Raw genomic sequence first — 12,363 nt, 5'->3', positions numbered from 1 at the left:
ACACCTTAGCTATAATAATTTCAACTAAGTACTTGCTGTATCCAACCGCCCAAGCTCGCCCTCCTCACTTGAGAGGCAGAACTCATTTTTTAAACTTGCCTTTTATTTATTTACTTTTATTTTTGGCTTCAATGAGTGGCATGCAGGATCTTAGTTCCCCAACCAGGGATTGAACCCATGCCCCTCTGCAGTGGAAGCATGGAGTTTTAACCACTGGATTTCCAGGGAAGTCCCAGAACTCATTTTTTTCACTGAATGGGAAGATACGCAATATAATTCATCTCTCCCTTTCAAATCCACCAAAAAAATTCCTTTAGTACTTAGTACTTTCAGGAAGCACTTTGTCTTAAATCTTTTAACTCCGTCACTTTCTTCCAAAGAAATACTGGTGTCCAGAAATGTTAAAACCAAGGGTCACAGGCAAGGAGGTGCCACACATATTCTGTGTCCTTCCTTAATTTACCCAAACAAGAAATCTGACTCTCAAATCATCTGTCTTATTTCTAGTTTGGGTGTCAAAGGTATGAAAATTATAAGAATAAACATGAGACTGAACATCCATTTTCCTTAAATGTCCAAATTCATTAAACCTGGTCACAATTCCAGTTCTAGAGATTACAGTCAGTGTGAAAGGGGAGGCTGTGAAGAAATCTGTTCTCTTGGTTTCAGAGATTTCTGGAAAGTTATAACCTCAGTATGCCCTGGCATGAAGCTGAAGGCTTCCCAGGTGGCTCAGATGGTAAAGCATCTGCCCCCAATGCAGGAGACCCGGGTTCGATCCCTGGGTTGGGAAGATCCCCTGGAGAAAGGCATGACAACCCACCCCAGTATTCTTGCCTGGAGAACTCCATGGACAGAGGAGCCTAGCAGGCTACAGTCCATGCGGCCGCAAGGAGTTTGACACAGTTGAGCATAAAGCGGTTGTTGACATTTCTACAGAGATTGGATAAATGATTTTCTCCTAAATAGGTAGGTCAATTGTGTATTTATCTACAATTTTTGACCTTGGGTCTGTGTTTTTTGTCTTCTTTGTCAACACTTTTGATCTTCTGATAAGACTAATTTGAAAAATCACAGTGTTCAGTAAAAGAAATAGACCGAAAGTCATCTTTGATACTGAACAATAGACAGCAGGAAGTACTCTTAATTCAGCTGAACATTATGCACCATTCACATAGCCGTTCAGCAAGTACACAGCATCTTTGCTGTATCAAATACAGTCCCTCCCTCGGGAAACTTCCAATCTGGTTGGCAGAGATATTTTTAAGAATAAATATAATGCATAACTAAAATTATGATGAGACCTAAGAAGAAAGGTTAGGTTATCATGACAAGGACTAACAAAGGGCCCAAGTTAGATTACTGAAGGCTCCCTGGTGAAGTGGAATTGATGCTGCACCTCCAAGATGAGTAGGTATTAGCAGGGCCAAAAATGAGGGAGGAGAAGTCTACGGAGGCCCTAAGCCACCTGGGCTCAACTTCCTGGAGGAGCTGAAATAAGACCCATGGAGTGGAAATACCATGACCCATTTCAATGTGAAGTGAAGCGGAAGCCCTGAGTGAAGCCAGCCTGTGTAGGGTGCTGTCAGCTACCCTATGGGCTTTGGATTGCACCCCAAGTAGAATGGGAGCCCATTTAAGATTTTAGATTAAGGAATGACTTGATCTGATTTTGATGATCTGATTTGATCTTTTTAAAAAGATCCCTGTGTATTCTAGACGGGTAAGAAGAGAGATATGCTGGTTCCTACTGGACTGGTTTAGACTAGCCAGGATGGAAAGAGGTGAGATGGATGGACTAACAGCTGTGAATTTATAGGACTTGGAGATAAAACTAACATTGGAGTGCAGAACGGGGGCGTCATCAAGGATGAGTCTGATGTTTCCAGACTTGAACAACTGGGTGTCTGGCAGTTCTAGGTTAGAAATGGAAACAATCACAGGGGGAACATATTTGTGTGTGGGTAGGGAGAGGGGTGGCAAAAACCAGAACTCCAGTTTAGCACAAACTGGATCTGAAATGCCTGTGAGACATCCAAGTGGAAAAATCAAGCAGGTCTGTGGTTCAGAAGAGAGCTCTGAGCTGAGGATTTAACTTCAGAAATTGTGAGCATATAAAAATTGAAGGTTGTGGGAATTGATGAGATCACCCTGAGAGAGACAGACAGACAGAGGAAGTGGGGAAGATAAATCAGGAATAAATGATGAAACATTCCAACATTCAAGACTGGATGGAGGAGGAGCAGTCAGCAAAGGAGTCTGAGAAGAAGACGGACAAGAAACAAGGAGGATCTGACATTAGAAACCTCCAGAAAAGTGGAATAACCAACAGTTTTCAATGCTGTAAGCTAAGCTAAGTCACTTTAGTCGGGTCCGACTCTGTACGACCCCATAGATGGCAGCCCACCAGGCTTCCCCGTCCCTGGGATTCTCCAGGCAAGAACACTGAAGTGGGTTGCCATTTCCTTCTCCAATGCAGGAAAGTGAAAAGTGAAAGTTAAATCGCTCAGTCGTGTCTGACTGTAGCGACCCCATGGACTGCAGCCTACCAGGCTCCTCTGTCCATGGGATTTTCCAGGCAAAAGTACTGGAGTGGGGTGCCATTGCTTTCTCCGATGCTGTAAGTCTTCTGAAAAGAGACTTCAGCAGGAAAAAGCCTGAAAAGAGCCTAGCACATGTGGCTCTGCAGACCCACTGCAGACACTGTGACCCAGTAAGTAGTTCTGGTAGAGAGGAAGGGCAGAAAAGAATTCAAGGAGTGAGTCCCCAAGTAACTGAGAGGAAACTCTTGATAAGAGGGAGGCAGTGTCCTCCTGTAATAGGGAGAAGGGAGAAGATGAATGAAGGAAAAGGCAGTTGTGTCCATCTGGTTACAGGAAGATGACGCTTTCCTGCTAGATGCCAGTCAGCATGGTGTGCACTAGGGAAGTAAAGATGAATAAGGCACAGAATAAGATTCAGGTCATTCACTCAAGAAGTCAGGAAGACAGATAACTAAATCTCATATTATCAATTCTGCGATGGAGGTGATTACAGGATCCTAAGGGAGAAAACTTAAAAATTCCATCACCAGTGAACTGTTACGTGTATATAATGTAATACCTAGAAGAGGCACTAAAAAAGCTGTATAAAGAAATACACTCAAAAATACTATACATAAACAGAAATGGAATTCTATAAAATGTTCAAGGAACATTTTATCAAGAAAACAGAAAAATAAAAAAAAAAAAGAGAACAAACAGAAGACAGAAAATAAAATGAAAGATTAAGTCCTAACATAATTAATTATCATTAATGTAACATTATGTTACATTAATTAATATTGATTAGTTACCTTAATTTTCAACCAATAATTACATTAAATGTAAATGGTCCAAATACATTGAATTAAAAGACAGAAATTGCAGAGGATAAAAGATATGACAACCATATGTTGTCTGTAAGAAACCAATTTCAAATATAACAATATAGGTAGGTTGTAAGTAAAAGAATGGGAAAAGTTATATCATGCAAACATTGATTAAAAGAAACCAACAGCTGCCACACTGATATCAAGTAAAGTAGACATCAGTACAAAGAAATTTAGGAGAGCTAGAGTGGAACACAGGAGAAGGCCATGGCACTCCACTCCAGTACTCTTGCCTGGAAAATCCCATGGACAGAAGAGCCTGGTGGGCTACAGTCCGTGGGGTTGCGAAGAGTCGGACACAACTGAGCGACTTCACTTTCACTTTTCCCTTTCATGCATTGGAGAAGGAAATGGCAACCCACTCCGTGTTCTTGCCTGGAGAATCCCAGGGACGGGGGAGCCTGGTGAGCTGCCGTCTATGGGGTCGCACAGAGTCGGACACGACTGCAGCGACTCGGCAGCAGCAGAAGCAGCAGAGTGGAACATGTGTGCCAAGTTGCTTTAGTTGTGTCCAGCTCTTTGCAACCCTCTGGCTGTAGCCCGCCAGGCTCCTCTGTCCTTGGGATTCTTCAGGTAAGAATACTAGAGTGGGTTTGCCATGCCCTCCTCCGGGGGATCCTCCCAACCCAGGGATCGAGCCCAGGTCTCTTATGTCTCCTGCATTGGCAGGCAGGTTCTTTACCACTAGTGCCACCTGGGAAGCCCAGAGTGGCACAAACATAATGATAAAAGGTCAACCCACCAAGAAGACGTAGCAATCCCAAATGTGTGCACAAAATAACAGCAGTAAAACACGTGAAGTGAAAACACTGATGGAATAGAAAGGAGAAATAGACAAATCCACAACTGTAGTTGGAGGCTTCAACACTCCTCTCCCAACAACTGATGGAGCAACTAGACAGAAAGTCAGCAAGGATATAGAATAACTCAAGGACAACATCAACCAACAGGTTCTAATTGACATGTGTGGAACACTCCATCCAACATCAGCAGAATATACATTCTTTCAAGTGCCCATAAAACATATACCAATGTAGACCATATCTTGGGCCATAAAAAGTACTCAATATACTTATAAAAACTGAAATCATACAGGATGTATTCTTAGACCACAATAGAACCAAACTAGAAATCAATACAAGGAAGACAACAGGAAATCTCCAAACATTTGGAAATGAAACAACACACTTCTGAAAGCATCAAAGAGGATGTCTCTCTGAACTCAATTACAATGAAAGTACAAACGTGGAGGAATTTATGAGATGTAGCTACAGCATTGCTGACAGTGAGATGTATAGCACTGAATGATTGTTCTTAAAACAGGACAATCAGAAATCAATAATCTAGCCTTCCTCAAGAAAGCAGAAAAAGAAGAGCAAAATAATCCAAAGCAAGTGCAAGGAGGGAAATAATAAAGGCAAGAAATCAATGAAATTGAAAGCAGAAAAACAGACAACAGAGAATATCAGTGAAACAAAAAGCTAGTTCTTTGGGAAGAGCAATAAAATCGATAAACCTCTAGTAAGACTGACAAAGAAAAAAGTAAAGATCAGTGTTAAGAATGAAACAGGGGCATGGATAAAGAAGTTGTGGTACATATATACAAAGGAATATTACTCAGCCATAAAAAGAACGCATTCGAGTCAGTCCTAATGAAGTGGATGAACCTAGAGCCTGTTATACAGAGTGAGGTAAGTCAGAAAAAGAAAAATATTGTATGCTAATGCATTTTGCCTCCCTGATAGCTCAGTTGGTAAAGAATCCACCTGCAACACAGGAGACCCCGGTTCAATCTCTGGGTCGGGAAGATCCTCTGGAGAAGGGATAGGCTACCCACTCCAGTATTCTTGGGCTTCCCTTGTGGCTCAGATGGTAAAGAATCCATCTGCAATGCAGGAGACCTGGGTTTGATCCCTGAGTTGGGAAGATCCCCTGGAGAAGGGAAAGGCTACCCATTCCAGTATTCTGGCCTAGAGAATTCCATGGACAGTCCATGGGGTCACAAAGAGTCAGACAGACACAACTGAGTGACTTTCACTCTCATGGAATCTAGAAAGATGGAACTGATGAACCTATTTGCAGGACAGCGGTGGAGATGCAGACACAGAAAACAAGCGTGTGGACACAGTGGAGGAAAGAAAGGTGGGATGAATTGGCAGAATAGCATGGAAGCATACACATCACCAATGTAAAGTAGATAGCCGGTAGGAAGACGCTGTATGGTACAAGAAGCTCAGATCAGGTGCTCTGTGACAACCTAGAGGGCTGGGATGGTGGGAGGTGAGAGTGAGGTTCCAGAGGGAGGGGACATGGGTATACCTATGGCTGATTCATACTGATGTATGACAGAGACTAATGCAATATTGTAAAGCAGTTATTCTCCAATTAAAAATAAACTAATACAATTTGTAAAGTTTAAAAATAAAATAAAATTAAAAAAAGATTAAAATATAAAAAAATAAACAAGTTAAAAATGTTTTTAAAGATTTTTAAAAAAAGAATGAAGCAGGGACTATCACTATAGATTCAGACTTCAAATGGACAATCAAGTAATACAACTCTACACACATAAATATGACAATCTAAATGACATCATGGACACTACTTCCCTAGCAATCCAGTGGTTAAGACTTCACCTTCCAACCCAAGGGGTGCAGGTTCAATCCCTCGTTGGGGAACTAAGATCCCACATGCCTGGGGTCAAAATCCAAAACATAAAACAGAAACACTGTGTAAAATAGATGACCAGGGTGAGTTTGATGCGTGAAGAAGGGCACCCAAAGCCAGCGCTCTGGGACAACCCAAAGGGATAGGGTGGGGAGGGAGGTGGGAGGGGACACATGTATACACATGCACCCTCAATTCATGTTGCTGTATGGCAAAAACCACCACAGGGTTGTAAAGTAATCATCCTCCAATTAAAATAAATACATTAATTTAAAAAAAAAAGGTCCACGTCAAAAAATCTTTAAAAAAAATGACACAATGGATTAATTACTTGAAAAGCACATACCACCATAACCTACCCAATGTGAAATGATCTGAGCAGCCCTTTAACTATCAAGAAAATAGAATATTTAAGTTTCTAAAAGTCTCCAAGCCCACATGGTTTCCCTGGAGAATTCTGACAAACATTTAAAGAAGAATTGACATTAATCTTATACAATTGCTTCAAGAACAAGAAGAGCAGAAAACACTTAGCAATTCATGTTATAAGCCAGCATTACCCTTATGTCAAAACCAGACACAGACAGTACAGAAAAAGAAACCTTTGGACCAGTATTCCTCATGAATATAAAAAGACAAGCATGTGAGGAAATGTAGAGCAAAAGGAATTCTCTAACATTGCTGGGGGCAGAGTCAGAAGGTACAACCATTTTGGGAAAATGGTTTGGGATAATCTACTCCAATTGAACATCCTGCAGCATTTCCACTCTTGGGGACAGACCCAACAAGAATGTTCCCACATGCTCCCCAAAGACTTGTACAAGAACGTTAGGAACAACACTATGGCATTAGCCCTAAATGCCCTTGTGCCTGTCAGCAGTAGGTTGGGTAAGCACAGGATGGATTAGGAGCCAGCAATGGAAACGTGCGAACTTCACTGATATGCAGTATCATGCATGAGTCTTACACACAAAGTGCTGAGTGACAGAAGCCAGACACTGCAGCACGCAGTCAGAATCCTACTGATGTCAATGTGAAAGACAAATACAGTTAAGACATGGTGTTAGAAATCAGGCGTAGTTACTCTGAAAAGAGATGTGGGAGACCCCAGAGACTGGCCATGTGTGTATCTTGATTTGGGTGCTGCTTACATGGGTGTGGTTTACGAATACTCATCAAGTCATGCTCTGAGGTTATGTGTAACTTTTATTGTGCATGAGTGCTAAGTCACTTCAATTGTGTCCGGCTCTTTGTGACCCCATGGACCTTTGCCTGCCAGGCTCCTCTGTCTATGGAATTCTGCAGGCAAGAATACTGGAGTGGGTTGCCATGCCCTCCTCCAGGGGATCTTTCTGACTCAGAGATCAAACCCACATCTCTTATGTCTCATGCATCGGCAGGCAGATTCTTTACCACTAATGCCACCTGGGAAGTCCAACTTTTCATCTGGTATATTCAACTGTGATGGTTTAGTCGCTAAGTTGTGTCCAACTCTTGCAACCCTGTGGACTGTAGCCTGCTGGGCTCCTCTGTCCATGGGATTCTCCAGGCAGTTGATGTAAAAAGAAGGAAAAAGCCTGTTGGATCTGGTGATATGAAGATTACAGGTGAGCACAAGTTGTGAGGAGGTGGTGGGCTGCAGGGATCTCATGTTAATTCCAGTTCTACATGAGCAGCACTGGAGCACAGAGCAGTTCAGGGACGGGGGCAGGGTTGCAGAGCTACTGGGGAGCAGAGCAGGGAGTTGAAGCCAGGGCTGCTGAGCCCGCGCTCACTCAGTAAACTGGCCTGTCTCTGATTTTGAGAGCATAGAGGCTGTGAGGATAAAGGAACATTAGACAGGAATATGCAGATGCATTTCAGTCTGAGGCTACTTTTTGAAAAACACACAGGTGGAGCAACTCTATGGTCTTGTGGAAGTCCCTTTATCACAGCAGCAACACAGGCAGGTGACCAACAATCACAGGACGACCTGGTATCATGTAAGAAAAGGCCAAGGATTTCAGTGCACTGCATTTACCAAGGCAGGGAAAAGTTCTTGAAAGATTTGGGGCTAAGGGACAGACTCTGATTATATCTGCAAAACTCACTTACGTAAGATGTTTAATTATCTCTCCATACCAGAGGAAGGCGATTGTGTATGAGAGCTGTGTGTGTGCACAGCCTCCACTCTTTTGGGGGCACAATCATATTTTGGTCTTGAAGAGAAAACAACATTCTGTATCATCAGTCTTTATTTATCTACTTTCCTTTTTTTCTTTTGAAAAACTTTATTATTTATTTATTTGGCTGTGCCGCTCTTCGTTGTGGCATGTAGGGGCTTCAGTTGCTGCCTGTGGGATCAAAGATTTGGGTCCCCTGATTGAAAGTGCAGAGTCTTAGCCACTGAACCACCAGGAAAGTCCCATTAGTCTTTTTTTTAAAGCATGAGAATTGTTATTTTGTGATTATATAAAGGCCAAGCCACACACACACACACACACACACATAAAGGATAACATATTCAGTGTTAGGACAATCACTAAACTGCCATAAACAAAACCACGGTCTGGAGTCTTAATTACAAGGGAGGATTAGGGTATGAAAATCGTTCATTCTTTCATTGCAAATGACAGGAAGATGTATAAATGTAGGGACCCAAAGCAAGAAGAAAGACCTGACCAGTATATTCACAGAACAGCATTTTCCATGGCTACAGAGTGGAAAGGAGGAGCTAATAAAGCAAGATGGGTAAACTGAAAGTTCCCCTGCCTTAGACGATCTGTCTGGTCCATCCTTCAATTTTTAAACTGTGTTTTCAGTAGAAATATTTTCTGGTAATAATCCAGGAAATTCTTTCCAAATTAACACTTGCTGAATGAAATAGTCTGTAAACCACTTTTTCAATATGAAGTATACACAATCTACATGTTTGCTGTACATTCCACATTAAGTACACTATGGAATGTACTTAATCTGAACGTCCACTGGGGAAAAAGACACAGAGATGAGATCATTTGCTTATAGATACAAAGGTGATGACCAACATGACCCACTCACTCCTTAGTTCTGCCAAGATCATCAGGTTGTGGATGTCTGGCCTGCTGGGTGCACCCAGAAACAGATGGATCCATCTCTAAATAACCAAAAGCCTGAGTGGTCCTCCTTGCTCAAAACTCCTTCCCTTGGGCCTTTCTTTGCTGGCCCATCTAGTTTCAAATTGCACTGAGCTCTGTCTTGTACTCAGTCCGTTCTGCGATGCCTCACCTTCTCTTACGGGGTGGGAGGCTCTTCTGTGACCCCACAGCTCAGATGCTCTTCCTGGATATTTCCTTTGACTTTGATCTCTCCTTGGTACACTCTCTCGGTACCTTATTTGCGTTTGGATGTCTAGATGGCTGCGTGACCTGAGTGGCATTCCCTGATACCTCTGCATAAAATTCACTATTCCAAGATCAACTGAACAGTGCATGTGTCTTGTATCACATGTAAAAATGACACAGAAAACCTCTCTGAATTGTATTTCTACCGATCACATTTACCCCAGCTTGACACAATACAAAATAGGTGATGAGAAAAAGGAAACAGAAGCGGAGGAAAATCTGTCTTTCAAGTTTTCAAACTTGCTTTAAAATACAAACATTTCCTGAAATGCAGAAGTGAAAGTGATGAATGTTAAGTGGGTATTTTTTCACCTTAACTGACTGATCAGAAGAGTATTTATAAACCCCTGACTGATGTCTGGAGCTGATAAATCAACACCAGAGGAGAACGTTTCAAGCACATTTATCACTTAAGACAAACAGGCTATTCTGAGTGTGATTATTTTTTATTCATCACTCTAGCTTACCTCCGCATTCGCTCCTGCTCAGTGTTAATAGCATCTGTGGAAGACTTCTCAATATTTAATGCTACAGCGTGCTTACTGCATGCTGATGAGGTGAAACTCACACATTTGATCTCCAGAAAGCCAGTAACCTTTCCAAAAAGTTTCTATCTCACACTGAAGCCTGATCCCAGGCGGCTTCCATGTAAATAGCTGCTGTTGGCTTCAACGCCATGAAGATACAGAATTACAGCTTTAAGGGAAATTAAAGGCCAAGATATTTATATTTGAACAGACTGGCTGAACGGCACAGAATCCTGTCATCAGCAGAGGACACCCAGCAGCCAAGGGTATTGCAATCTAGCATCCATACGACTCAACACCCAGGACCGTCTACTCAGTCAGTGTTACCATGTCACATTCAAAGAACTGCAACATGAAAGAAAATCTTACCTGTTCATTCTCCTCTTCATCGCTGCTTAGCTTAAGGTCATCTTCTAGCATTCTGAAAGAGGGAACACAAAGATACAGATACTTAGCAAATTCAAGGGACTTCAGCACCAAAATACCTGTGTTAGAGCAACGCTTCAGTAACGAGTGTAGTTGTTCAGTCGCTAAGTTGTCTCTGACTCTTTGCAGCCCTATGGACCAGAGATCAAACCAGTCAATGCTAAAGGAAATCAACCCTGAATATTCATCAGAAGGACTGATGCTAAAGTTGAAACTCCAATACTTTGGCCACCTGATGTGAAGAGCTGACTCATTGGAAAAGACCCTGTTTCTAGGAAAGATTGAGGGCAGGAGGAGAAGGGGGCGATAAAGGATGAGATGGTTGGATATCATCATCAACTCGATGGACATGAGCTTGAGCAAACTCTAGGAGATAGTGAAGGATGGGGAATGAGTGTATTAGATTTCCTTATTGAAAAAATGTTTCCTTTTGAGCCCTTTTCCTCCAATGCCACATTATGAAAATGAACCCTCAGGACAGCCGTAGGACATGACAGGAAGCTTCAAGAATACGAAGTTTTAAACAAACAGAATCAAACGGGTGCTTTTCCTTGTGAAAGTTTAATTCCATAATTATTTGTTCATTGTTTCCCATGTGGCAGGGGCTTGGCCATATCTCTATTATTATTGGCGGGAAACAGAGGAGGAGAATGGGCAGAACCTTGCCAAGAGCTAGAAAATAGTAAACTTCAGTTCTCGATGCAGCTGTTTGGTGTTCCCCATCAAAGATCTGGAGAAAAATCACTGTCTGACCATCCTCCTGGATGGGGAAAAATCAAATAGCAGCAAACTTTCTGAAATATCTCGTCCCTCAGGTGCATCATGACAGATCCAGTGGGAAAGCATATTTTTGGGACCATGAAAGTTAAATCCATGCTTTCAAACTGTGGTGCTGGAGAAGACTCTTGAGAGGGCCTTGGACTGTAAGAAGATCAAACTAGTCAACCCTAAAGGAAATCAATCAACCCTGGATATTCATTGGAAGGATTGATGCTGAAGCTGAAGCTTCAATAATTTGGCTACCTGATGCAAAGAGCTGACTCATTGGAAAAGACCTTGATGCTGGGTAAGACTGAGGGCAGGAGGAGAAGGGGATGACAGAGGATGAGACGGTTGGATGGCATCATTGACTCAATGGACATGAGTTTGAGTGAGCTCTGGGAGACAGTGAAGGACAGGGAAGCCTGGTGCCCTGCAGTCCATGCGGTCACAAAGAGTTGGACATGTGTTAGTGACTGAACAACAACAAGTTAAAAGTCAAAAATTAAAAAAAAAATCTGAAAAAGAACAGATACATGTATATGTATAACTGAATCACTTTGCTGTACACCTGAAACTAACACAATATTGTAAATCAACTATACTCAAATGTCCAGGTTCGATGCATGATACTGGATGCTTGGGGCTGGTGCACTGGGATGACCCAGAGGGATGGTATGGGGAGGGAGGAGGGTTCAGGATGGGGAACACATGTATACCTGTGGCAGATTCATCTTGATATATGGCAAAACCAATACAATATTGTAAAGTTAAATAAAATAAAATAAATACAGGATGATGATAGATATATAAAAAATTAAATTTTAAAAAGAAACAAAATTCAAATGTTATTATTTCTGATGATGATGAAACTGTACTCTTATCAGCACTGCTGATTTATTTCTTTATAGAATAATTGTTTTCACAGGACGTCATTCAAAAGAAATCTCACTAAGAAGCACATCTAAACCCAGATGAGTGGAAAACTGCTCTGCCTGAAGCAATAGGGAGAGTCCGATTTGGGACGGACACCGGGGCTCTAGGGATCAGTCTGGAGGCCACTGAGTCCCTGTGCTCAAAAGGCCTCGCTGTCCTCTCTGAAGTTACCTTCATAGTCCAAAGCCTGGGACTCCCCTGGTGGCTCAGGGGTAAGGCTCTGTGCCCCGATGCGGAGCGCCCAGGCCCCATCCCTGGTTGGGGAACTGGATCCACG

At 42.3% G+C, this 12,363-nt stretch overlaps 1 protein-coding gene and 1 non-coding gene across 7 annotated transcripts in view; one reads left to right on the top strand and one right to left on the bottom strand.

The window, feature by feature from the left end:
• The window catches only part of AFF3 (ALF transcription elongation factor 3), a 587,368-nt gene that overhangs the window by 123,212 nt on the left and 451,793 nt on the right, over positions 1-12,363 (bottom strand). For all 6 annotated transcript variants that reach the window (XM_070379962.1, XM_070379956.1, XM_070379957.1 and 3 more), the window contains one exon: positions 10,335-10,386. In XM_070379962.1, coding sequence (XP_070236063.1) covers positions 10,335-10,386 — 52 coding nt within the window. The remainder of the gene's footprint in view (positions 1-10,334; positions 10,387-12,363) is intronic.
• Positions 722-793, top strand: TRNAW-CCA (transfer RNA tryptophan (anticodon CCA)). Its single transcript has one exon. It is a non-coding gene; the product is annotated as a tRNA-Trp (tRNA).

The sequence above is a fragment of the Bos mutus genome, chromosome 11 (assembly GCF_027580195.1).
Source record: "Bos mutus isolate GX-2022 chromosome 11, NWIPB_WYAK_1.1, whole genome shotgun sequence".
NCBI classification, from domain to species: domain Eukaryota; kingdom Metazoa; phylum Chordata; class Mammalia; order Artiodactyla; family Bovidae; genus Bos; species Bos mutus.
This window is presented reverse-complemented; position numbering and strand designations above follow the sequence as displayed.